Below are 27,650 nucleotides of genomic sequence, written 5' to 3'. Positions count from 1 at the left end.
GCAACCCTAGTTAGGACACAGTAGGCTAAACTATATGCCAGGCTTTTCTTAACTGGTGAACAAGACTATTAAGCCAAAAACATAATGCTAACCGCAGCCAATACTTTAAAGTATGAACTACTTTCATTGAATTAACTACTTTCATTGAAGCAGAATGGGGTACCTTATATAAACATGAATTTCCCAAGCATTTAGGCCTACAATCATGAGTCTATGGGGATGGTTAATGATGGAGTTATTGGCCAAAACCAATACTACATAATAATGTCGTTTTATACCGAGAGATAGTCCTGTAAAATTAACTGTATTTGTCTCCATCTGCTGTTGAAGAAGGTCACATACGGACTATTTCTTAGTGACAGCCCACTTCAGTGACATGCTCATGCTTTCACGCCCCAGTCTGGCTGTAATTTGAGCGCCAGAGGCAATAGGGATTTTGCAGAAATTTGCAGCCACGTCACCGCCACAGGTCTAACAAACTTTCCCAGCCCTTTGCGGACAGTTCTGCAGAGGAATCCCTATGCAGAATATCTAGAATGAACATTTATGAGCATTTGTAGTGGTTTCCAAAGAACAAGAGGACATAACATTGGAGTTATTTGGGCTTTTTTGTTTTTTAGAGGAGTCTCATTTTACATACGTTATTGTTTTGACATCGCCTGAAGACTACTTTGAGGCCTCATTCTTATAGACTTGCACCAATATTTCGGCTCTTTCTTTTTGGAATACCAAAACAGCACTATGAATATCTTCCGTCTAGCCGGTGACGTGTCACATATCGTTGCTATCATCATTCTATTAGTGAAGATATGGAGGTCCAAATCCTGTGCTGGTATGTTGACAGTGGGATTATTTGATATGCAGTTGTTTACAGGGAAATCTTGCTGTTAATGATTTATTGACTTGCTCATTCATAGGCCTAATATCTGTTAAACAAACTTGGGGACGCATTGCCTGACGACTCAAACTGAATTCTCCCGCTGCACTATGTTCGCTAAATAGGCCTGCTTCATTTCTGAGAAGAAACTAAGTAATGCATCTGGCCATCTCAGTTGGGAAGTTGACCTCACACTCCTAGTACTGGTCTGAAACGCTCACATCATGTCACCGAGCACTTAACAGTTCATTTTTTACAACGATTATAATTGGTTAGAGAGTAAATCAATTAGACTTGTCTACTTCGACGCACAAGAATGTTACGTGGCAAAGAGTTCAGTCTAACCATATTTGCTTAGGGAGTAGCACCCTTGTCTGCTTTCTACCTCAGATATCCGCATTGATGATGTTTCGCCATCCCCAGGTCATGAAATTAAATTGTTGCATATTTTTTATTTAACTAGGCAAGTTAGTTGAGAATAAAATCTTGTTTTCAATGACGGCCTAGGAACAGTGGGATAACTGCCTTGTTCGGGTCAGAACGACACATTTTTTACCTTGTCAGCTCAGGGATTCGATCTTGCAACCTTTCGGTTACTGGCCCAACGCTCTAACCACTAGGCTAACTGCCGCCCCATACGTGAGATTAATGACTGTTGTGTGTTTCTGCAGGTATTTCTGGGAAGTCTCAGGTGCTTTTTGCATTAGTCTTCACTACAAGATACTTGGACCTGTTCACTAGCGTAATCTCCATCTACAACACAGTTATGAAGGTGAGGTAGACGATAGTATCCTACAAAGAAGCCAACCAATCAATGATTTGTGTTCTAACCTAAACTCCTTCCCGCTGTCTTGTGTGCTCAGGTGGTGTTCCTGTCTTTGGCATATGCCACTGTGTACCTGATCTACATGCGCTTCAGGAGCACCTTCAACTCAGAGAGTGACTCATTCCGTGTTGAGTTCCTACTTGTGCCTGTGGCTGGGCTTTCCTTCCTGGAAAACTATGCATTTGCCCCCCTGGAGGTAAATGTGCCAGGTTCAATACTTACTGAACATACAGGTAACTGCCAAAATAAAGAAAACACCAACTTAAAGTCTCTTAATAGGGCATTGGGCCACCACAAGCCACCAGAACTGCTTAAATACGCCTTGGCATAGATTCTACAAGTGTCTGGAACTCTATTAGAGGGATGCGACGCCATTCTTCCACAATAAATTCTGTCATTTGGTGTTCTGTTGATGGTGGTGGAAAATGCATCTTAGGCACCGCTCCAGAATCGCTCATAAGTGTTCAATTGTGTTGAGATCGGGTGACTGAGACACACACATTCTTTAAACCCCCCTTAGGGAACCCTCTTTTCAAGTCATTGAGAGCTCTTCTAGCCATGATAGCCAAAATAATGGGCAACTGGGCATTTTTATACATGACCCTAAGCATGAGGAGATGGTTTAATAGCACCGGCTTTCAATATACTTTGTATCCCTCATTTAACTCAAGCATTTCCTTTATTTTGTTAGTTACCTACAGTGGGGAGAACAAGTATTTGATACACTGATGATTTTGCAGGTTTTCCTACTTACAAAGCATGTAGAGGTGTGTAATTTTTATCATAGGTACACTTCAACTGTGAGAGACGGAATCTAAAACAAAAATCCAGAAAATCACATTGTATGATTTTTAAGTAATTAATTTGCATTTTATTGCATGACATAAGTATTTGATCACCTACCAACCAGTAAGAATTCCGGCTCTCACAGACCTGTTAGTTTTTCTTTAAGAAGCCCTCCTGTTCTCCACTCATTACCTGTATTAACTGCACCTGTTTGAACTCGTTACCTGTATAAAAGACACCTGTCCACACACTCAATCAAACAGACTCCAACCTCTCCACAATGGCCAAGACCAGAGAGCTGTGTAAGGACATCAGGGATAAAATTGTAGACCTGCACAAGGCTGGGATGGGCTACAGGACAATAGGCAAGCAGCTTGGTGAGAAGGCAACAACTGTTGGCGCAATTATTAGAAGATGGAAGAAGTTCAAGATGACGGTCAATCACCCTCGGTCTGGGGCTCCACGCAAGATCTCACCTCGTGGGGCATCAATGATCATGAGGAAGGTGAGGGATCAGCCCAGAACTACACGGCAGGACCTGGTCAATGACCTGAAGAGAGCTGGGACCACAGTCTCAAAGAAAACCATTAGTAACACACTACGCCGTCATGGATTAAAATCCTGCAGCGCACGCAAGGTCCCCCTGCTCAAGCCAGCGCATGTCCAGGCCCGTCTGAAGTTTGCCAATGACCATCTGGATGATCCAGAGGAGGAATGGGAGAAGGTCATGTGGTCTGATGAGACAAAAATAGAGCTTTTTGGTCTAAACTCTACTCGCCCTGTTTGGAGGAAGAAGAAGGATGAGTACAACCCCAAGAACACCATCCCAACCGTGAAGCATGGAGGTAGAAACATCATTCTCTGGGGATGCTTTTCTGTAAAGGGGACAGGACGACTGCACCGTATTGAGGGGAGGATGGATGGGGCCATGTATCGCGAGATCTTGGCCAACAACCTCCTTCCCTCAGTAAGAGCATTGAAGATGGGTCGTGACTGGGTCTTCCAGCATGACAACGACCCGAAACATACAGCCAGGGCAACTAAGGAGTGGCTCCGTAAGAAGCATCTCAAGGTCCTGGAGTGGCCTAGCCTGTCTCCAGACCTGAACCCAATAGAAAATCTTTGGAGGGAGCTGAAAGTCCGTATTGCCCAGCTACAGCCCCGAAACCTAAAGGATCTGGAGAAGGTCTGTATGGAGGAGTGGGCCAAAAAACCCTACTGCAGTGTGTGCAAACCTGGTCAAGAACTACAGGAAACGTATGATCTCTGTAATTGCAAACAAAGGTTTCTGTACCAAATATGAAGTTCTGCTTTTCTGATGTATCAAATACTTATGTCATGCAATAAAATGCAAATTAATTACTTAAAAATCATACAATGTGATTTTCTGGATTTTTGTTTTAGATTCCGTCTCTCACAGTTGAAGTATACCTATGATAAAAATTACAGACCTCTACATGCTTTGTAAGTAGTAAAACCTGCAAAATCGTCAGTGTATCAAATACTTGTTCTCCCCACTGTATATCATTTAATTAGCTATTCTATCACATCATGGTATAGATAATGTAAATGAGGGGCAACTAAAAGCCCAAATATTTGCTTTTCTGGAATATTGGCCTAGAAGTCTCAACTTGACTGGTAGAGGGTCCCTTGATGTGTTGGTGCATACTTGATTGAATGCATATCTTTGGTGCACAGATCCTGTGGACCTTCTCCATCTACTTGGAGTCAGTGGCCATCTTGCCCCAGCTCTTCATGATCACCAAGACCGGCGAGGCAGAATCCATCACCACCCACTACCTGTTCTTCCTGGGTCTCTACCGAGCCCTGTACCTGGCCAACTGGGTGTGGCGCTACCACACCGAGGGCTTCTTTGACCAGATTGCTGTGGTGTCCGGTGTGGTGCAGACGATTTTCTACTGTGACTTCTTCTACCTTTACGTTACCAGGGGTAAGTATGAGCCATGGAGGGATTTTGACTTTGTATTATATTTCTAGCACATATTTCATCCCATTTACCTTTCCCTCTTTGCCTTTGTCCCTCTCCAGTGCTCAGAGGAAGTGGAAAGATGTCCCTGCCCATGCCCATCTAAAGAGTCAGGGCTGTTTTAAGCGACAGTTGAGCAGTTCAGTAACTGAAAGCACCTCTGCCCTCCAATCATACTTAGTAATGGACTACAGTCTGCAGTGTCACAGTACCCCCTGTATACCCTGGGGGGTATATACTGTACCCAGGGTGCAACCGTCATGTTGGTACGCTTTTCCCGAGACTAAAATGACCAAAGAACGTTGTCCTATGTGTTTGTGCATGAGTGTGTGGAACTGAATGTTAATGAGAATTGAGTAAATTGAATACTGTGGGAATTTTTATTTTATTATACTTTTTTTCATGGAAGCAGATATTGTCCCGCTTCAATTAGTCCAATGGAGTTTGTGCCTTATTTTTCCTTTTCTAGTAAATGGCATATCTTGAATGTCTTATTACATCCAAATGGTGTAAACATTGTGTATATGTGAGACATTTGTTCTGCTTTCCTGTCTTTTCACAATTTCTACATATAACAGTGACCAAACTTCAAGGCTTACATTGTTTCACCAAGCAGAGTTCATTGGGAGTCTTGTATTTAGGCTGCTATGGGTGATATTTGCCATCCTTGTCAAGAGTTATGCTATGTTCTTCCCTTTATGAAAATAAGTCCATGGAGATGCCATACAGAACGCACTGTCATGTATGTAACTCTTATATCTGTCCACTTCTTGACTGAACCAAGATTCTTCTTAAATATGTTGTATTCTGTACTTTGATTTTACCAGTCATTTCCATTCCTTTAATATTAATGCATTTCATTAAGCAAAATGAATACACATTTTTGTGATGTCACAGTTCAAACAAAATATATGTTGTATTTGATGAGGCATCAACAGTTATTTCTCACTAACTAGAGTTCATTCATATCTCAACATTTATTGACAAAATTTTGGGACCAGGATTACAATGGCAAAGGCAGATTAACACTTCAACAAAATGGAAAGGTACTTACACTAGGTATCTTGGTACTACTAGATTTGTATATGTGTGCCAAACTTTTACAACTGTGGTGCCCATGTTGTAATGATCAACATTTTAATACAAAGAACCTTCATCATTTGTAAATCAGGTCAGTAAAAGGTATATTTACTGGTTCATCAGGTTCTCCGTGTTGATTACTTTGAATTGTGTTTCATCACACCAGGATGTTTACTCCTGCATACTCACACTAGCGATTCACACCATTCAAAAATTCACAGCACACTTTACTTGGCACTATGACAACCTGGACAAATAGAATCACTTCCTCAACTGTCAGGGTTGGCCTTCTATTAAGGATGATGGTTGCAGTTCCATTACAGTGGTATTACACTGCATTTGCATTCTATCAACTCTTATTACCTTTCTGATCATTTACCTCCATGTGTTAGTGCAATAATAGCTTCAACTATGACTGACAATGGAAGAAAGTGCATCTGCGCTCTTTAGCAAGCCTGCCTTATGACGTCATTGTGATGATTTTTCAAAGAACAGATTTGAGTGATAAATAAGTGTGTAAAAACTAATTTGCACTTCAGAGACAGAAAAAATATACGGGTTATTTAAGACCCTCATCATCTACCTGATAACCCAGCACCATACAGTGAATAATAGTGGATATTAAAAGTCCCCGTCAGTGTAGGAGAGTTTTGCGGTGTTTGTAAAGCACTTTACTTCCCTCTCTCACAGCTCCTCCCACCACTTTGGCAGCTGATGTGATTGACAGCGGTGTGGTAGCCAAAGCTGCTGCCCTCTCTATAGCCTTAACCTTTTTCACTGCTTTCCCTTTCCCTTTGCTTGTTACTCCAGCTCCCTCTGCCGCCCCCTTCCCCAAGGCAGACACCAGCTCACACCAGAACAACTTCTCTGCCTTCTTTCTGGCTGCCTCTTCCTCTCTTCTCCTCTCCTCCTCTTCCCTCCTTCTCATTCTCTCTGCCTCCGGTCCCTGAGGCTCTGGCCCTGTCTTCACCCCATCCTCCTCCTGCTTCAATGGAGTCATCCTTCTCTCTCCCAGAATTCCTTCCTGCACTTCTCTGATGGCTCTCTCTGCGTCCTGGTACATCTCGTTGGTGTAGAAGCCACCTCCGTTCTGTGTCACCATCTTGTCTATCTTCTCCAGGAGCTCTGTGACCTGAGTGCAGTCTGTTATCTTGTTGCTGTTGTTAAAGACATGGTAGCCCCCCTGACATCTACTCACAAACTCCTGGAGCTCCTGGCTCTCCTTCAGGAAGTCTTCCATGCTTTTTCCCTGAAGCTGGTCACCCCAGGTGAACAGTACTACTGTGTATCTGAGGGCTCCTGGTCCAAAAGTGGCCTTGACCCACTCCAGGGCATCCCGCTCCTCCTGAGTGAACCTGCCAGGCTGAAGGGTCACCAGGAAGGAGTGGGGGCCAGGGGCGGACAGCACCACACAGCGGCCTGCCTCAGCTGTCACCTCCTGAGGGGAGAGGCGCGTGTCGAAGAACCCTGGGGTGTCGACCACAGTGAGGTTCCTCCCAGCCACAGCTCCACTCTGTCTGTCACACTGACCAGTTACAGAACATGAAGAGATGTCCACCCGGAATGCCTGCCTCCCTAGGATGGTGTTACCAGAAGAGCTTCTCCCTGCGCCTGTCTTCCCCACCAGTACCATCCTCAGCGCCACACTGTCAGGCTCCGGTGATGCTTCACATGCTGTGACACAAATTACAGTAATTTATACTGACCTAACCAATCTAAAAGTGTAACCTTTTAAAATTACTATCTGACATAGGCCTACTGTTTTCCTATTATCACCCATATAATATGTAGGTCGATTATATTTATAATGGTTGGGGGCTGAGAAATGTAGTTAGCCTACATTACAGATTTCTGAGTGCTGCTGTTTATTTTCGGTGGAAGCTGTTAAAAAAATGCTATACAAATGCCATATTTTTTGATGCGTAATGGAAAATCTACCTGCTAGCAACAACGACAGTAGGCTATTACTGTTTCAATAGTCTCTCACCCAGATTCGAGGCAGCACATTCCAATGACGCCATCTCCACTGTCCCACATGAGTTAGCCATGGCGAAAACGGCTGCAACTATGGATTATCCGTGGAATACCTAATATGCACTGAAATAAGAGGGTTCTGTCTTCGGTTGCGTTACTTGCATATATTACCAGCGCTTCCTCATTCTTATGATAGTCTTTTTTATTGAGAAATTAAATATATTTGTGTCCATGTCCTTTTTCTTTTCACCCGTTTACATGCCGTATCTACGATGCAATGCTGCAGAGTCAGACCATGATGTCATTGTGATAATGCGCACACGCGACCAGTCTGCGTTGACTAACTGACACTGTAAACCTACCTGTGATCAGTTCTTTGATCCTACACTGTCAACTTGTTGTTCATGCTTACATTTTGTTATTCGCATATAGGGTGAATTCGGAAAGTGTGGGACGTCATATAAACTGGGACAGCTTTGTGCTGACGTGTTTATTTCTTGGTCTGACAAAACTATTATTACTAAACTATTATTACTAGGCACTTGCTGAGAAACCAAATGATCGAAATCACATCACTTAATTTATGTGAGATCATAGTGGAGGGCAGAGCAAGCTTTAAACAGCCCCCCCCCCCCCCCCAAAAAAAAAGCACAAGGTAAGATCAGTGACATAACTTAGTTTTTGCTTTGATGTTAAGGTTATAAACATGTCATAAATAGTTGCACTGTTTCAGTTCAGTTCTGTTTTTATGCCCCCACGAACAACTTTTAGCTCTGGAACGGATGCTGTTTCACTTCCTGTGGGGAAGCATGTGGGAGAGGCCGAAGAGGGAGGTGGTCAAGAGACCCAGGTCCAAGGGGGGGAAAGGCTTGCCTGACCTCTACTTGTTCCTGGGCAGCCGCTATACAGCGTTATATCTCACTCTTGCCACCTCCACGGTCAACAACAAGACCCAGGCCCTCGCACGGTTCTGGCTGGGATCTTACCTCAGAACCTTGAGGCTGATCCCGGTCGACCTGCGAGCCCCAGCCTCTTTCCTGCTCCCCACACACCACGTCCAGCTCCAAACGTTTTTAAGACATTTTATACTGGAAAAAGAGGCAGTCACAGTTTTAACTAAACACTGCTCTCTTCTCTCTCTTGTGCAGGAGCGGGAACCTGTGTGTCCAGTGCGCGGGCTTGCTACAGGCGAGCCCACAACGGTTTGGCGCAACATGGCCCATCCTGCCCTGCCGAACCGGCACCGGGGCCTTTTCCTGGATGGTCGCCCATGAGATTCTCCCGGTCAGGGCCGTTATGCACTCCCGGGGCATGGCGAGGACACTCGCGTGCCTCCGACCACGCTGCGGCCAAGATGAGTCGGTGGGGCACTTGCTCTGGGAGTGCAGAGCCGCTAGGGACCTATTGGAAGAAAGAAGGCACCTTGATCTCCCCGTGTCTGCCAGCAGTGGAGGACCTAACGCCCCAGCTCGTGCTGTATGGGGTGGGCCGAAGGCCTTCACTAAGCTCTGGCCCACCCTCACGTGTCTGAAGGCTGCACTGTGGTCCTCCCGCAACCTGCTGGTAGCGAAGCGAGTAGAGACCACCCCCCAGGCCGTGGCCATGGTAGTCACGAAAGCCCCCTGGGGTGGTACAGAAGAAAGGGGGCCTCGACCCCAGGCGAATGGTCCCACACAACACCCAAGGTCCCGGCGGCCACGGCCTGACAGCGCTGCGGCGCCTAGGGCGATGCGCCTAGGGGAGGGATTTCCTCTGGGCCCCGACGGACAGGACAGTAATTGAGGAGGCGAGTTTGATAAGGACTCACCCCGTTCCTGTACAAAGGACTGAAGACAGTCTTTTAACAAAGTGACTTTTTAACATGTTTTTCATGTCTTAAAAATGTTTTACCTTTGTTAAATAATTTGTACACATTTTAAATGGCTTTTACAGAGTTGGATGTTTTTTACAAGAAAAAGTACTTTTATTCATGGTTGTTTCTATTGTTTTTAACAACATGTACTTTTTAACTAATTTAAATGTAATATTGAAATTCTGTGTTTTATGCTTTTATGCCATTTTAATGTGTATAAAATTGTGTGCAAAAATATATGAGCTGTTTTAAAGGAAATGCAACAATAAAACTTTTACAAAAGAAAAAAAATAACCCGCCATCCCCGAGGTTATATCTGTAAGGCGGGCAGATTTAGGCGGTTTGAATAAAGAGAAAACAGTACCTTATAAAATCCATAAATGTATAATTATTTTGCTATTTATATCTATAGGCTACATTGAAGTTTTAGGGCCTAACAGTACACGCGCCCAATAGCCTACACGCCAATCGCCAAGTGCTTTTGGGAACAGGCAGCACATTTTAAAGTCGATCCATGGAGGCAAAAAGGACAATGTCAGAGTTTAATTCAATAAAATAAAAGCTGTGAAATGGAGAGTTGAAAATAAAGAGAAGGGAGAGCCAGAAAAGTAACCTTTTGTAAAGATTTAGTGAAGTGGTAAAAGAGGATGATACCAGTGCCGGTTATGTTGTGTGTAATGATTGTGAGGCACTAAACAATTCGACAGTCACAAGATGGGGACTTCAAATAGGCCTATGGCACTTTAAGGGAACTGTTGGCCTACCTCAGAAAAGCCTCAATTCATTGGGGCATGGACTCTACAAGGGGTTGAAAGCGTTCCACAGGGATGCTGGCCCATGTTGTCTCCAATGCTTCCCAAAGTTGTGTTAAGTTGGCTGGATGTCCTTTGGATGGTGGACCCTTCTTGACACACAAGGGAAACTGCTGAGCATTAAAAACCAGCAGGGTTGCAGTTCTTGACCCAAACCGGTGCACCTGGCACCTATTACCCTACCCAGTTCAAAGGCACTTACATTTTTTGACTTTCCCATTCCCCTCTGAATGGCACAAATACACAATTCATGTCTTAATTGTCTCAAGGCTTAAAAATCCTTCTGTAACCTGTCTCCTCCCCTTCACCTACACTGATTGAAGTGGATTTAACAAGTGACAACAATCATCAATAAGGGATCATAGCTTTCACCTGGATTCACCTGGTCAGTATGTCATGGAAAGAGCAGGTGTTCTTAATGTTTTGTATACTCAGTGTATAGTAATGCGGTTGGGGATGGGTTTATATTAACAATTGCGGGTGGGTGTGGGTGAACAAACAGCTGACCCGCACACCACTAGTGCATACTATGTACTGGTAGATCATAATACATTAAAAGTTGCCAATATTATCTTTAAAGGTTGTAATTCAGTATTTTCTTTAGTCCCACTTTACCAACCATAAATCAAATCAAATCAAATTGTATTTGTCACATGCGCCGAATACAACAGGTGTAGGTAGACCTTACCGTGAAATGCTTACTTACAGGCTCTAACCAACAATGGAGTTCAAGAAATAGAGTTAAGAAAATATTTACTAAATAAACCAAAGTAAAAAATAAAATAAAAAGTAATACAATAAAATAAAATAACAATAACGAGGCTATATGCCAGTACCGAGTCAGTGTGCGGGGCACAGGTTAGTTGAGGTAATTTGTACATGTAGGTAGGGGTAAAGTAACTATGCATAGATAATAAACAGCAAGTAGCAGCAGCCTAACACATGATACATTTCTGAAATCCTCAGATGTTTCTTAAAATAATCACACAAAGTTTTATTGAATTGTCATTGGGGTACAATTAGGACTATAATAATGGTGTCCCAGTTTTTCTAACCTGCTGTCCCAGGTTGCCAAATGCGAACTGAAAAAATTGTTTTGACTCAGTGCACACAAATGGGTGTGTCATGCCTCCTGTGAATATGACATCAACATTAGTTTTTTTTGTGTGATTAGGCAAGGTCTTGAGGATTTTAGACATGTATCATGTGTTGGGCTAATATGTTGGATAGTGTTGGGTTAACATGTTGGATAGATGCCGAAAGAGGTTACATGAGACAAAAACTGTTCCACTTACTCTGAATTCACCCTACTTAAAGGCCCAGTGCAGTCAAAAATATGATTTACCTGTGTTTTATATACACTCAGTGGCCAGTTTGCACCCTGTTCACGAAAATTGTTAGCTCATACAGACAGTGAGTCATGTGGCCGTGGCTTGTTATATAAAGCAGGCAGACAGGCATCAAGGCATCCAGTTACTGTTCGATTGAACGTTAGAATGGGCAAAACCAGTGACCTAAGTGATTTTGAGCGTCGTATGATCGTCGGTGCCAGGTGCGCCGGATCAAGTATCTCAGAAACGGCCGGCCTCCTGGGCTTTTCACACACAACAGTGTCTAGGGTTTACCGAGAATGGTGCAACAAAAATAACATGCGGTCAGCGGTAGTTCTGTGGGCGAAAACAGCTCGTTGATGAGAGAGATCGAAGGAGAATGGCAAGAATCGTGCAACCTAACAGGCAGTCCACAAACAGACAAATAATGGCGCAGTACAACAGTGGTGTGCAGAACGACATCTCGGAAGGCACAACTCGTCGGCCCTTGACACGGATGGGCTATTGCAGCAGACAACCACAAGGGGTTCCACTCCTATCAGCTAAAATGAAGAGGAAGCGGTTCCAGTGAGCACACGATCAACAACACTGGACAGTCATGCTGATGGCAGTCAGGATTTGGCATAAGCAGCATAAGTCCATGGCACCGTCGTGCCTGATGCCATACACCATTGGTGTAATGGTGTGGGGAATGTTTTCCTGGCACACGTTAGGTCCCATGATACCAATTGAGCAACGTTTCCATGCCCCAACGAATTCAGACTTTTCTGGAAGCAAAGGGGGGTCCGACCCAGTACTAGATGGGTATACCTAATAAACTGAGCACTGAGTGTATATTTCCACACGGTGTCATTGGAATTATACTGTGAAAATTATGACGATGCACTTTTAATGTATGAGCTGTTTGAAAAGACCGCCTGAAATTTCTGCCTGTTTTGGTGGGATGGAGTTTTGGCCTTCCATGTTGACATCACTGTGTGTTAAATTAGTTAATAGACCAATAAGAAAGAGAGTTCCAAACATCTCTGCCAATAACATCTTATTTTCCTTTTTCCTCTTCCCACTCAGACCACTCCCAGACAGTCCGAGCAAAATTCTAGCTTGAGAAATTGCTCTTCGTTAAAAAGCTATTTTTGTTAATTTTTTGACTATTTTAATTGTAGAAAAAAAATCACAGTAAGGTACTTAATTGTTACCCAGAAATGATTTGATATTGAGATAAAAATGGCTGCATTGGATCTTTAATATTGGCATTTTGAAATGATATCCTCACACATATCTTCACCTTAATACCCAGTTGGCCTGTGTAACCTTCTCAAATACACACACGTTTCTGAAAAGGAAAATGTAAAAAAAGATAACTAACTTTTGTCTTAGAAATATAATGTGGAACAACACAAATACAGCTGAAGATATTTGATTTGGTAATTTCATAAAGATAAACCATTCAACGGATTTTACTGTAGACTAGCTAGTTGTGTGTTATAAGGACAAAAGTGCAACAGGTTAATAGAGTACAATACGGTAAAGAGTATTTTACATTGAACAAAAGAGAATAGCAGTTGTTGGATATAGACAATCATAAATCAATTCAGTTTAATACAAGTTGCAACAGGAAGACATCTCGCGTACAGAAGCACAGAGCATGTCTAGCAGGTCTCTTGGAGACAGGCCCTTTATATCACCACTGGAACAACTACAGAGAGTAAGATAATGTGATGAGAAAACAACCAGGAATATCCCACCGTTTGCCACACTCGCTTAAAGGCACTGAAAGTATATTAACAATTTGTTGAGAATTGGTTGTCAAATTCTTCGAGAGGCACGATGATTAAGTACAATGTATTTTGGTGTAACGTTGAGTTATAATAATATCTGGATACATCAGGATGCCTGGTTAGAGGAGTTCACCCACTCAACCTGGCTCCTGGCTGGCATGCTGCTCCCCCTGTTGCCAGCATGTATCATAGTATTCTCTGTAGGTAAATCACATCTCTGGGCAGGTGTGGTCCTCACAATGGGAAGAGGGGCAGATGTGGCCAGCCCATCTAAATGACCTGAGAAGAGTGTATCTGCACAGGTTCTGTCTCCTAAACTAAGGCCTGCTGTCAGTGAGTTCGTATCATGATGCACATCAGAGAGAGAGCAACCCTTAGGTCCACTCATCAAGTCAGAGTTTAGTCCAAAGAAAGCCTCGCTTTCACCGACTCCAAGACTTAAACTGTCAAGCATATCCATCATCCTAGGTACAGGGTCCTCCTCCCTCTCTTCATCTATCAGACTCAGTGTGGGGAAGATGATGTCCAGATCTGGTAGAGGCGGGATCACATCACTGACAAAACTGTGAGGATACTCCAGTTCTCCACTGTAGGCAGCTGGCAGGTTCACAATGTCATGATCTGCCACTTCTGATTGGGCCATAATGTTATGATATATCACTTCTGATTGGGCCACACTGTCAAATCCAATTCCTGACTGGTCCAGGCTGTTGAACGCCACAACAGGCTGTTGGGCACTGAGGTCCACGGGGTACCCCCCTTTGCTAGCCCCCTCAATTAAACCCACAGCCTTTTCATGGACCCCCGCGATACATATTGGCTCAGAGATCCCACTGCTGACACCAACGTCTGTAACAGTACAGGTAATGCTCTCTAGAGGCAGTGGGAGGAGAGGGCCAACAGAAAGGAGAGTTAGTTACATCAAACAGACAAAGGAAGTGACTGAATATCAAACTTCTCACCCCTGCCTGCTTTCTAATGCTCCAATCAAAGACAGTGAATAATGAATTTACTATATCTACTACATTAACAAGTCACCTGATATTTTCTTTTGAGAGAGTATGCGCTGGGGCCAGACTCTGGTGGTAGGCCTGTCATCCTCCTCATCGTCTGGGCAGGCAGGTGGGTCTCCTCCCATGACCAGGCCCAGAGGCACCGCCCCCACCCACTGTTTAGAGCGGACACACTGCAGGACATCCATGATCCACCGGGCCTCACGCCACACCACCTCAAGACTCTAAACAGGGCAAAGGGACAGAGAGGCAAGGGGGCTCATTCCCTCTCATACACACATACTGTCCTCCTTTGATATCTATTTCATTACTCTCTATGGGTAGTCTACCTGTGAGAGCTGAGTGATGTGACCAAGGCGGTCGCTGGCCTCCTGCACCTCCTTCGTGTCCAGAGCTTCTCGCAAAGCCTGCTGGGACAGATGGGCGTCCAGCTCCAACCGAACCCAGACCTGACAGTACTGAGACAGGAAGTCTTGCTCGTATGTCCAGAAGTGCACTGTGAGACGTGAGGATTAGACAGAAAATAAAGAGAAAAATCTAAGCTCACCACCACTGACAGTTTACTCTGAGCAAAAACATAAATGGCATGACACGTCTTATATTCTCTATGTTGTCCATGAACCTTTCCCTCAATGTCAATAAGACCAAGGAGCTAATCGTGGACTACAGGAAACGGGGGGCGAGCACGGCCTCATCCACATCGAGACAGGGCTGCAGTGTAGCAGGTCGAGATCTTTAAGTTCCCCGGTGTCCAAATCACTAAGGACTTAAAATGGTACACACACACACAAACAGTCGTGAAAAAGATACGACAGAGCCTCTTGCTCCTCAGGAGGTTGAAATCATCAAAAAGTTCTACAACTGCACCATTGAGAGCATCTTGACTGGCTGCATCACTGCTTGGTACGGCAACTGCACTGACCTCGATCACATGGCACTACAAAGGGTGGTGTGGACAGCCCAGAACATCACTGGGTCTGAGCTCCCTGCCACCCAGGACCTCTATATCAGGCGGTGTGAAAGGAAGGCCCAGAAAATTGTTAAAGACTCCAGCCACCCCATAGACTGTTCTCTCTACTTCCGCAAGGCAAGCACACACGCACATAACACGCACATACATTCATACTAACTCTACACACACGCACACACACTCACATACAATCATCAAATACACTGCTGCTACTCTGTTTATCATATATCCCGATGCCTAGTCACCTTACCCCTATACATATCTAACCCTCCCACTCCAGTATCCCTGCACATTGTAAATAAGGTATTGGCACTGACCCTGGAACTGATCCTGTATATAGCTTACTTACTTTCTCATATTCTTCTTATTTCTATTTATGTGTTTTTGTTCTACTTCACTTTTTATAACTTTTTTATAGTACTACTGATATTGATTACTGCATTGTTGGGAAAGAGCAAACAAGAAAGGCATTTCACTGTACTTGTGCACGTGACAATAAATACTTGAAACTTAAACCCAACCCTGGCACCAATACATACCCAGTTCAAAGATCTGCAGTGGCATTGTGAGGCCTGGCTCCTTGGTGCCCACTAGGGGCCAGTAGCTAGAACTGAAGTCTTCACTGGGGGGCAGCAGGAGCAGCATGGACATCTTATCCCCAAACTGCAGCAGCTCCCGAGTGTACACACCGTACTGATATGCCTGTAGGAGAGGAGAGCAGGGTGAAAGAAGTGATGATCAGAGGATGAGGACAAGAGGTGAAGAATATCGAGAGAGAGAAAAAGCAAAAAGAAAAGAATAGAGAGAGAAAACAAGAGGAGGTAAGAGAGGTGTATTACATGATACAGTATATCATTTAAATGAGATTGAAAAGCATGTGAGTTGGAGAGTAAGTGAAACCATGGTTACCCTGTAGAGGGGGATGTTGAGCTTTGTCAACAAGAGAGTGACAGCGGCCCTGAGTGACCTCACAAAGTCCCCCAGCCCAGAGCTGTCCATCGAGGTCTCATCCTCATTCTCTGTGTCCTCATTGGCTGTTAACATGTTGTGGCTTTGTAACCACGCCCATTCATCGCTAAAACAAAAATGCAGCCCAAGACACATCACAAGGAACTATCCTTAGCAATGATCTCATCTGACCAGTCAGTAATCCTTAAAAACACTAGACAAACACTGAGGACACACGTCATTCTAAGTATTATACAGTATACCATTTCATCATCAGCTATACCAGGTCAGAACAGTTTAAAAGTCAGTCTGTACGTGGTAGTGCATACTGAACTCAGTGGTAAGCTCAGTGGTAGTATGTTAGCTGTGTTACCGGGACACATGGGGATTGTGGCGTACTCTGGCGTGGCATAGCAGGTTGGGCAGCCTCTGGGGCACTAGAACCCTGATCTGCTCCACTGTGCTGCACAGCTTCAAGATGCCCACGTACAGGCCAGACTGGGCCCACTGGACACTGTGTCTGTGGTAGGACAGCTTCTCCTGGTGAGGGACACAGAGAAAAGCATTGTTGTATTAGCACAATAAGAAGCCTTACTACTGTATATAAACACGAGCACACAGTGTCCCAGCCAGGAAGGGTCACCTTGAGCTGCTCTGTGAGGGTGTCCATGGCAGTAGGCTCTGGGAGTAGAGGGGTCCTGCTCCGGTTCTTCTCCAGCCAGGCCAGGGGGACCCAGTGGAGAGGGACGTCCGGGGGTTTTGTGTGGGCCGCACAATCCTTCACTGTCACCAGCAGGACATTACCCTGCTTGTCCTTCAGAGGCTCATAGTACACCTGGCCCAAGTCTACTGTTCCCAGAGAGGACTGCAGAGAGAGGCAGGGAAGGAGAGAGGGAGAAAAGTATGAAATATTAGAATAAAAATAAAGAGTGAAAAGGAAAGTCAACGAGAAACAGGCAGTGGAAGAGAAAGCTCACAGAAAATGTTGTCTCTTCATCTTTGCTAGGTGCTTTATTGATGAGAAGGCCATGTACAGTGACCTATCAGTGTACATTATCCTTTTTTTCACCTGTAGTTGTGCTACAGCCTGCAAGATATTGTGCCTGTTCTGAAGTAGTGATGAAGAGGAGGAGAGAGCGGAGGAGAGGGCCTGCTGGAGCCAGGGCACCTGTTGCCACGCACAGGACAACTGTAAGAAAAAGAGAGAGGGATAGAAAGATAGAAAATAGACTATGTCAATTTGGAACATATATTTCACACAGGTATACCTACCAATGTATTAAATTAGATTGACAGCTAACCTTGGCAAACCAAAGGAAGTCCTGAGAGATGGAGGTGGAGCAGCACTGGATCTCCACCAATGGGAGCTGGTCATCTGCTGTGACCAGGATGTTTTCCTTTCTGTAGAACACAGTTGCCAGGTATACACCCCTAACAATGAGACAAAGAGGAAGAACAGATGAGGTTCATCCTAACGAGGGAAGACAGAAAAAAATGAATAGAGAGATAGGTGCAATAAAGGGAGGGCAGAAAGGGACTGAAACACTTGTTTGAAGAGTAGGGGATGTACTGAGGGAACAGAGACAGCATGGGATCTTTCTCTAAATGTAACCATGGGAGATGTTAGTGGCAGAGATACAGAGTTGTTGGGTGAGGAGCATTGCTATCTCACCTCTGTAGGAGACGGACAAACTTGGTGGCTGACTGGAAGAGCAGCTTCAGGCTGCGAGACATAGAGAGGCGCTTACTGGGGCTCTGGGGCTTGGAGCTCTCTATGGGCCACAGGACAAAGGAATGAGACATTCAGACACGGAGGACCATGTGAAAGAGCCAGAGTATTATTTTGAGTGACTGATACTGTTTACTTTCTCATGTATTATACAGGTATTGAATGTATACGGATGTTTATCTTACACAAATCATTTGAATAGTATATTCATTCCCCTTGTATGAGAGGCAGAACTGAGATGCTGTATCTACGTTATGGTTCAAGAAGTACACTACCTATACAGTATCCCTTGTAGTGTGGCTCTCTGGTTTGCTCCAACAGTCTCCTGGCTAGAGCCTCCTTGTTCCTGCTTGGAGTTTTCACTCCCATACACTCCCTCCAGCCTGCAGAGGGAGACACAGGCCACCAGTGTTCACTGATATTCATTGTGGAGTCATATGATCCAAGGTCAGCTGTTTTCTTCAAATGGCGAAGGTTGGTATTTGGGGAGCTGATTCTTGATCTGTGATTAGGGGCAACGTCTACACAGAGCATTGATGATAATATAGAATATCAGAAAGCTCTTTTGTCTGTCTGCAGTTCCATTTACTCACTGGAGGGGGTAGCACTGACTGGGCTGGAGCTCTGAGCCGGGCCCCATCCCTTCACGTTGTAGGCGGTCACTCTCACAAAGTAGTGCATTCCCTAAGAGACCAATACATTATCATCATGACTTAACCTTACGAACAGGCAGACCAGGGCAAATAACTTTACATCGTAGTTGTTCATTTCTGCAGGTAACTGAGACAGTTGAGGTTGAGTGCCTCCTAGCCTCAGGGTGTTCTGGTTCAGGAGATGTGACCGGGGTCGTGTGTGTCTTACTGTCGTGAGTCCTGTGATGCTGTGGACTGGGGTCTTAGTGTCGATCACCTGGGCTGAGCCAAGTATGCTCTTGAAGTTGGCAGAGGTGCTCCATTCCACTGTAGGAGGTGACAGGAAGAGAGACACGGATGTATCTATGATATTGAAGACTGAGTGGTAATTGCAATAGTGATTAGAGATGGAGTAGTAGAACCCCACCTCTGTAGCGTGTGATCAATCCAGTGGCGATACCGGTTGGCTCTCGAATGGACACAAACAGGGAAGAGGCACTGGTCACAAACAGTGACACACCACTTGGAGGGCCAGGGAGGTCTAGAGGACACAGAGAAATGGAGAGACACGCCGACAGTAAACACAGACATGGAGCAAAAAGTACATAACATAAACGAATCAATGAGACTGGATGAGTGCATCATATTTGTCCTTCATCACCCCTGACCCCTAGCCTCTGACCTGTGCGGTGGAAGCTCTCCCTCATCCTGCAGTACAGCTGCTGCCGCAGAGTCCAGAGGTGGAGCTGCCTCTGTATGTCGGTCTGCACATGTGGCCCCGCCCCTGCTCCACCCAGTAACTCCTCACTCCTGTCCTCCACCTGCCTGTCGGCCAACATTACCAGGGCATCCAGCTTGCACAACCACTCCGCTGGAAGACACACTGAGAGAAAGGGAGGGAGGGAGGGAGGGAGGGAGGGAGGGAGGGAGGGAGGGAGGGAGGGAGGGAGGGAGGGAGGGAGGGAGGGAGGGAGGGAGGGAGGGAGAATAGAGAGTGGGAGGGAGAGATAATATAAAGGTTTAGCATTGTTAACACAGTGTGGGAACAAGATAGGGAAAGGGTGACAGGAATTATATCTGTAAACATAACATTTAAACATCACTCACTAGTAGTCACTACCCCCAAAAGAATAATGTCTTAATGTACTGGATGATCCATTGTTTGTGTGAAATGTGTACAACTGTTTCTTGACCATCTCTTGATTGCACTGATTCAATCTACGTCACTGTGTAAGACTCACAGACGGGGTTGTGTCTGGCTCCTGCCTTTGTCAACACGTGCAGCAGAGGGGAGTTCTGGGTTAGAGCAGCCACGTCCAGAGGTACCAGGCCCTGCTCACTCACTCTGTTTACACCTTTCCACCTCTCTCTTTCCCAGTCCTTCTCTTTCTTCTCTTTATCCTGTCCTCCTCCTCCACCACACACTCTGTCCCTGAATAGCAGGCTCTGCACCGCCAAGGTGTCCTCACTCTCCACTGCCTCCCACAGGTTCTTATACTAACACAGGGGAAGGAGAGGGGGATTGAGTGAGAAACAGGCACATGGAGGGATACAGGGTAAGAGGGTACAATGTCATGGGCATGGCAGAAAAATGCAGGAAGAAAATTTTACTTTAGATGATAGTATGGAACAACAATTCTCAAAGATAAAACACCCAAAATGGATGCAAAATTCACTTTCTCTCAGGATGTCTTACTGTGTGAGTGGCCTTGCATGGATATTTCGGCATGTCTGTCTCCCCGGCAAAAGAGGACTCTCCGCCCCTCAGCCTGACCGACAGGTTTCTGTAGATGCGTTTAGGCAAAACGGGACCCAGAGAGCGCCGCCGCTGTGGCGGGTTTTTCACCGACACAGACATACAATAGATGGCACACACACAATTGGTAGAGAGTGTGCACAGCAGGATACAGGAGTTACAGGGAACGAGATTGGAACAAAAGAGAAGAAGGTGGATGGATGATGGTGATGGTCACAGAAAGACAGAGGGAAAAGAGGAATGGTACACGGGGGAGGGAGAGGGGGAAGAAGGGAGGATGAAGGGGGTGTGAAACAGGAAGAGGTGCATTAGAGGACTAGAATGGAGTGATACAGTAGGAATAAGATGAGGAAGAGAAAAATAGATAAAAAAACAAAAAACAGAACAAAGTCAGTCTTACTGTCATCTTACCAGCTGGTAAAAGGTTGCAGAAATGTATCACTACTTAGGGGAGCCTGGGTTGAGTTGAGCAGCACTGCGTGTGGGTGGATAAGTGGATAAAAGTTACAATGCCTGAGCAGAGCAGATGGAAAATGTCTCACAGAAGTTAGAATATCTCACTCTTCTCCCCTTTGTTCCCACTTTCTAGTCGAATGCCTTGTGGCTTTTCTTCCTACTCAATGGAGTCTCTGCACAAAGCAATCTCACCATCAGTCTAATTAACTGAGGAATGGAAGTCTACAGAGTGCACGGTTAAAGCTATTACACTGAGTGCTCCTGAGATCAAACATGTCATACACATAGAACCATTTATCTGCCCTCACATTTGCCTTTATCGTGTCTTACATTAGTGATGGATAATTGTCTATTCTTCTTCACCTCTTTTCAGACAGGAAAAGCCAGCAGCATTGTATCCTGAACCGTTCACTGTCTTCATAATCCAGCTGCCCACTTTCCTTCCGAAAGCCCCCTGAGACCTTCTTGTTGCTTTGACCAAAATGCTCTCTTTCACTTTTATTTTCTCTCCTCAGTCACTACATTCTCTTCAATCCTTCCTTCCTCTCTCTCTCTCTCTCTCTCTCCCTCTCCTGCCTTTTTTCAACTGCTCAGCTTTGCACTTACTTCCATCTACATCATAGTGTTATTCAGACACAAAATACATCCCTGGCAAGAGATGCCCTGACTCCATCTCTCTGTCATCACTCCTTTTCCCTCACCCATTTCCCCTCATCCCTCATTCTAATGGAAATGAAAGCCACATTCAATCTTCATGTCTGTATGGTCATGTTCTGACTAACTACGTTGTGTCTCCTAGAGAAAGTGAATACTCCCTTAGCTTGTACTGGTACTGTGGCACTTTCCTGTGGCCACGAAGGCGCCTGGTGTCCCCAGCTGGCATTCTGTACCTTTTATATGCCCACTTGTGACATAACTATCCTGCACTCCTTCTTACCACCTGCACTGCCTTTTCACGCATAGGGAAAAGATAAGGGTGAGACCTCCTCACTGTTATTGGTAGATTCAGTTCTATTGTTTGTTCATTGTGCATTTTATCTCTTATGGAAAGTGTCGATCTATATCTGTGAAACTGGTTTAGTGAAGGGATTAGTGTTTATGCTGCATGGAGGTGCCAACAGATGCCAATCACTGGACCAAAAGACTTCATGTAAACAAGAATTGACATTCAGAAATTTGAGTTGATATTGATGCTTCAATGAAATAGCATTAACATATTTGTATGGAGATTATGTAATTATTATAAATGTATTCCATTCTGTTGTGGCTTTTTTGTAGGCCTAAGCATTTACTTGATAACAGACAAAGCAATGTTTCACAGTAAATCTATACAGAAATATCCTATGACTCATACCTGGCACCAGGAAGTGATGCTGTTACTCGAAAGAAACGCAATAATTGCGTGAACCAAATAAGGAAACGTTGGAAGATTTGGTATACGTACAGATAATGAATAAAACATTCCTGAAACATTACACAAGCATCTGACAGCAGCCAAAGCGCAAATGCAACAGTTATGCCAATGTAATAAATACACAGTTGTTTGAGTTAATGAAAGTTTAGAAAATGGTCCAACTAGAATAGAATGCACAACATCATATTCAGCATGCACATCGAATACAAACGAATTTACAAACAGTGTCAAATTACAAATGAGTTTAAAAATAAAGAACATTTTATACCCTTTTGCAATAATCCACTTGAATAGTATGGCTTCTGTAACAACCTGGTTGTGTGTTGTATTATGAATTATTAGGCAGGTAAATATGTTAGATTAAAAGTATACAAGACAATACCTTCCGTAGATGTAAGCTCCTGCTTCCCCCTTGTCACATATTACACCACAATCACCACGAAAGCGTCAATTAAAAGTCAGTAAATTAATCCTAAAGTTACGATAGCAATCGGAATTCACTCATCCCTCTCAGTGCGGTTAATCCACTTTCATGAATTTTCACTTCTCACGGTCAAGCGAACCTGCTCCGGACGCTCAACATGCAATTTGGTACCTCGCGCCCCTCCCACCTCTCTCTCTTTGTCTCTCTCTCATTCACACATGCTGAGGCTTACATTCACGGACCAATTCAGAATTCACATTATTATACAGCTAGATAGAAAAAGGTAGATAAAGTAGTGGCTCCATATCAATAGGCTAATGTTAATAGATTCCTCAGTCACTTTGCATCAATAACCTAATTGGCAAATGTAAGCCTATTACAAAATGTGAAATAAGTAGCTAATGCAATGATAAAATGTTATTGTGCACCTGTTCTACAGAACTATCCATGTATTACATTCTGAAGTCTCTTATTTTTGCCTCCACATTAGTCACTCAGTCTTTTTTGGCTGGTGGTCACAGACCTATGGTGTCTCTAAGCAACGTCAGTCTTGTCTGTCATTTCGACAGGAAGCTGAGCATCACACAGACTGAGACACACACTGTGACATGATTCAGAGCAACAGCCCACGGCCCCTATGTATGAAGATGAATGATGATATGAACATCTGAAGAAATGCAGACCCCCAGCTTCTGAGACCTTGGCCTGTGCAGATCAGAGCACTCAGATCAAAGCAAATTAGAGATTATGATTTTGTTGTAGGTCCAACCCCCCTCTTCCCCCCACCCTTCCAACACCTTGACAGAATTCAGATCACTAACTCGCTCTGGTCCAGGGAGTTACGTGCGGCTGAGCCTGCCATTATGACAGGCCACCAGCAGTGCAGTGGGCTTGTGTTGGCCAAAAACGTATTTTATTCCTGGCCTCAAGACTCAAGACTTGTTTTTGATCGCAGGTTCAAATTCGACTTGAAATAAAGATACCCTTTTCTGTGGCATATGCAGACTTTCCCCCTGCCTCAAACCAGGCTGGCCATCGAATGCAGAGCTTCTGTTGGCTATATATCAAGGGCATAAGACACTTATTGGTTAGAGTTAGATATAACTATTATTTATTTTTCTTATTTATATATTTATTTCTTTGACTTGTTTTAGTTCAAATATCAATGAAGTGATTTCATTGGTTGAGACCGAAATGAGCCTTGCTGTCACAGTTTTGCCGCTAACATCAGTAGCTAGTTAGCTACATGACTTTCTTTAGAGAAGGTTCAATCTCTGACTTCTCTAGCTACTTGGCTAGACTTGATCGCATTGTTTGTAATAACATTATTTAGCGGCAGTTAGTTATTTAAGACAACGTTAACCTATTCATTTTGACCCATTATCTGTCAGTTTGAATAAAACTAGCAAATTATCTCTGATGACAGTCAGCTAGCTAAGCTAAAGTTAGCTAAAGTTAGCGAGCAACCGCGGTAGGACAGGCAAGAAGGTAGGTTACAATACATTTACTTTAGATACATTGAAATATGATCAGTTACAGAATAAAACAAACCATTCTGGTCTGCATTGATTTTGAGGGTAAAATGACGAGTGTAGACGTGATTTATGAAAAGATTAACTTCAGGCACGATCCAAAATGGTCTGTTCGTGTTCGCATGGGTCACCCGGACCAGGGCGGCTTGATGATCTGCGTCGCTTGTGTCATTGAGATGATGGAAAGCAACAACGTTGCGGTATGATATCTAAATATTGAACATGTTTTATTAACCACATATTGGTGTTTCTGCTACAACAACTAACATGACATGAGCTGCCATCAACCCTTATATGCACTTGGCTACCCCTATGGATCCATCATTTGTTTTACTCTGTGAGTGTCCAGGGTATCTTGAAAGGCGCAAATAAAATGTATTATTATTATAATGACATCTCTTGCCCTTCAATAGTTTGTGAGAAAGTCTGTGGCGCTGTCAGGGATCAGTGGGGTCCTGAAGAGCTGTCCTGGGACTCTGAAGGAGCTGCTACTACAGGACCACAGGGTCTGTCTGCATTTCACAGCATCTTTACTGGGTAAGAAAGATACACACGCGCACACACACACAATCAAACAAAGCCTTGCTTTATCTCTGACTTTATTTGACTCTGTTTTCCATACAGGGATGCTTCACACAGTAGAGGACCCAGCCACTCTGGAGCAGGCCATACGGGGTAAGAGGAGAGCTTAAATGGCCTGATTATACACACGGCCGCTTGAGAATGCTCACTCTTTACTGACTAAATCATAATATCTTTGTACTATTGTCTCAACTTGTACCTCATGTCACCACATTCTACAGCATGACCAGGTTCATTGGCTCTCATAGTCTGGGTTGAAGAGAGATCTGGGTTGTTGATTGCCTCAGCAGAATTGTTAATTAGAGTGTTGCTGGTTATGGAACCCCACAGTACCACTGTCTTGAAGCACTAACAAAATCACTGTGTGCACTGTGCCAGGGTAAAGTGTGAAATGCACAATTTGTTTTCAAAACCGTGTCAATTGAGCCCCATGAATAATGCTATGATAAGTCTCTCCCTCTCCCTCTCCCTCTCCCTCTCCCTCTCTCTCTCTTTCTCTCTCTCACTCTCTCTCTCTCTCTCCCTCTCTCTGTGTCTTGGTTCAGTGCTGGTTCAGCTGCTCTTGGAGTTACAGAGTCAACAGTATGTGCGCTACATCCTGGATGAGATACACACACAAGTGAGTAATATCACACATACAGGTCTGTCACCGTCTCTCTGTTCCAAATTCACTCAGAAACAAAGACAGGAATAAATGCCAGATAGAATCTCATGCCTACCCATCGTTTGTACACTAAGCTTGTCGATAGACTTGGATTTTCCACTGTTTTGGTCATCACTTTATTGGCTTTGTCTGTTAATATTAACATGTTTCTCTCAGTCCAACACTCCTTTACACCAGCAGATGACTGGGTCTACTACCAGACCCACACACACACACACACACACAATCCAACATCAGTTGGGTAAAGCCAGCTTGTTTGGTAAACAGTTGAAATGTTGGCTCTGTAGTCTGTGTTGTTGTGTCACCTTGGGAAACAGTGGAAACTCTACTGTAAGCAGCGGGTGGTAGGGCTGTCTGTACGGTTGACTGGGGATGATAACCGCAGGCTGAGGTGTGGACAAGTCCTCTCACACTACAAGGAAGAAACTTGATTAGATTCAAACGATGGAATAAAGAAGTTGGTGCACCTTAGTTACTGGTGGGAATGGAAGGGTGGATTGTGGACTATCTGTCATTGACAGACTGACAGGAAGAAAGTCATACTGTACTCTAGGAATAGATTGATTTGGTTGGTTCACCCTCAATGAGTTCTCTGCCATATTTATTTTACCACCATTACCTGTGTAATGACCAGGTACTTGGTCCATTAGTCATTTGTATCTTAACTTAGGTCAGGTGGGGCTGGCATATTATTGAGAGGTTTTAGCCTGTTTGGTGGTGAGCTGTGTGTGTTATTGTGAGTTTGCGTGTACTGGTTTTATAGTTTGGCCGTGGCTACGAATACTGAGTTTTCGGCCCCTGCACCGGCCTGCACTTGCCTGCACCGGCCTGCACTTGCCTGCACCGGCCTGCACTTGCCTGCACCGGCCTGCACTTGCCTGCACCGGCCTGCACTTGCCTGCACCGGCCTTCTGGAAACCTCTTTATCAAAGCTCAGGATCTGCACGTTATTCTACACACACATGTTTTCTACATAGCTGCTGCTCACACTCCACCTCACTTCACGTTTCTCTCTGTACTCACCCTATGAAACAAGATGTAGCCGATCTCGCTGCCTCATATTTTTGAATAGCTGGGGGGAAAAACACGCAGTTGCACCAGCAGGACGCAGTCCCCACACATCGCATTGGAGCAATCTGCGTTTTGTGTGATGTAGGCTAATCTTTATAGTTCAAATCAAAGTTAATTTGTCATGTGCGCCGAATACAACAGGTGTAGACCTTACAGTGAAATGCTTACTTACAGGCTCTAACCAACAGTGCAAAAAAGGTATTAGGTGAACAATGGGTAGGTAAAGAAATAAAAACAACAGTAAAAAAGACAGTGAAAAATAACAGTAGCGAGGCTATATACAGTAGTGAGGCTATATACAGTAGCGAGGCTACGTACAGGCACCGGTTAGTTGGGCTGATTGAGGTAATATGTACATGTAGATATGGTTAAAGTGACTATGCATATATGATAAACAGAGAGTAGCAGCAGCGTAAAAGAGGGGTTGGGGGGGGGGGGGGGGGGGTAGCCATCCTGGTAGCCATTTAATTACCTGTTCAGGAGTCTTATGGCTTGGGGGTAAAAACTGTTGAGAAGCTTTTTTGTCCTAGACTTGGCACTCTGGTACCGCTTGCCATGCAGTAGTAGAGAGAACAGTCTATGACTGGGGTGGCTGGGGTCTTTGACAATTTTTAGGGCCTTCCTCTGACACCGCCTGGTGTAGAGGTCCTGGATGGCAGGCAGCTTAGTGATGTACTGGGCCGTACGCACTACCCTCTGCCTCTGTCGGAGGCCGAGCAATTGCCGTACCAGGCAGTGATGCAACCAGTCAGGATGCTCTCGATGTTGCAGCTGTAGAACCTTTTGAGAATCTGAGGACCCATGCCAAATTTTTTCAGTTTCCTGAGGGGGAATAGGCTTTGTCGTGCCCTCTTCATGACTTTCTTGGTGTGCTTGGACCATGTTAGTTTGTTGGTGGATGTGGACGCCAAGGAACTTGAAGCTCTCAACCTGCTCCACTGCAGCCCCGTCGATGAGAATGGGGGCGTGCTCGGTCCTCCTTTTCCTGTAGTCCACAATCATCTCCTTTGTCTTGATCACGTTGAGGGAGAGGTTGTTATTCTGGCACCACCCGGCCAAGTCTCTGACCTCCTCCCTATAGGCTGTCTCATCGTTGTCGGTGATCAGGCTTACCACTGTTGTGTCGTCTGCAAACTTAATGATGCTGTTGTAGTCG

The 27,650-nt window shown here is 44.6% G+C and overlaps 3 protein-coding genes and 1 pseudogene across 4 annotated transcripts; 2 read left to right on the top strand and 2 right to left on the bottom strand.

Annotated features, from left to right (window-relative positions):
- Positions 1-438: 438 nt before the first annotated feature.
- Positions 439-5,673, top strand: LOC139576831 (ER lumen protein-retaining receptor 3-like). Its single transcript, XM_071403357.1, has 5 exons — positions 439-832; positions 1,549-1,649; positions 1,741-1,899; positions 4,188-4,440; positions 4,539-5,673. Exons 1-5 carry the CDS (start codon positions 742-744, stop codon positions 4,580-4,582), a joined length of 648 nt encoding a protein of 215 aa, XP_071259458.1. The 5' UTR covers positions 439-741; the 3' UTR covers positions 4,583-5,673.
- Positions 5,430-7,821, bottom strand: LOC139576826 (GTPase IMAP family member 7-like). Its single transcript, XM_071403344.1, has 2 exons — positions 7,544-7,821; positions 5,430-7,230 (listed from the first exon to the last, which is right to left on the bottom strand). Exons 1-2 carry the CDS (start codon positions 7,602-7,604, stop codon positions 6,191-6,193), a joined length of 1,101 nt encoding a protein of 366 aa, XP_071259445.1. The 5' UTR covers positions 7,605-7,821; the 3' UTR covers positions 5,430-6,190.
- Positions 7,822-12,750: 4,929 nt separating this feature from the next.
- On the bottom strand, positions 12,751-22,817 carry LOC139576816 (ankyrin repeat and fibronectin type-III domain-containing protein 1-like). 2 transcript variants are annotated; one of them, XM_071403323.1, is made up of 18 exons: positions 22,604-22,817; positions 20,292-20,667; positions 19,837-20,092; positions 19,278-19,478; positions 19,023-19,136; positions 18,825-18,922; positions 18,557-18,647; positions 18,239-18,346; positions 17,907-18,006; positions 17,536-17,665; positions 17,304-17,423; positions 16,878-17,099; positions 16,608-16,774; positions 16,196-16,361; positions 15,826-15,988; positions 14,646-14,812; positions 14,342-14,540; positions 12,751-14,176 (listed from the first exon to the last, which is right to left on the bottom strand). In XM_071403323.1, exons 2-18 carry the CDS (start codon positions 20,451-20,453, stop codon positions 13,410-13,412), a joined length of 3,231 nt encoding a protein of 1,076 aa, XP_071259424.1. In that variant the 5' UTR covers positions 20,454-20,667; positions 22,604-22,817; the 3' UTR covers positions 12,751-13,409. The 2 variants fall into 2 exon arrangements, with proteins under 2 accessions (XP_071259424.1, XP_071259433.1); XM_071403332.1 differs by lacking the exons at positions 20,292-20,667; positions 22,604-22,817 and having other exon boundaries at positions 19,940-20,062.
- Positions 22,818-23,905: 1,088 nt separating this feature from the next.
- The window catches only part of LOC139561197 (meiosis inhibitor protein 1-like), a 41,259-nt pseudogene continuing 37,514 nt past the window's right edge, over positions 23,906-27,650 (top strand).

This window comes from Salvelinus alpinus, chromosome 1 (assembly GCF_045679555.1).
Source record: "Salvelinus alpinus chromosome 1, SLU_Salpinus.1, whole genome shotgun sequence".
NCBI lineage: Eukaryota > Metazoa > Chordata > Actinopteri > Salmoniformes > Salmonidae > Salvelinus > Salvelinus alpinus.
This window is presented reverse-complemented; position numbering and strand designations above follow the sequence as displayed.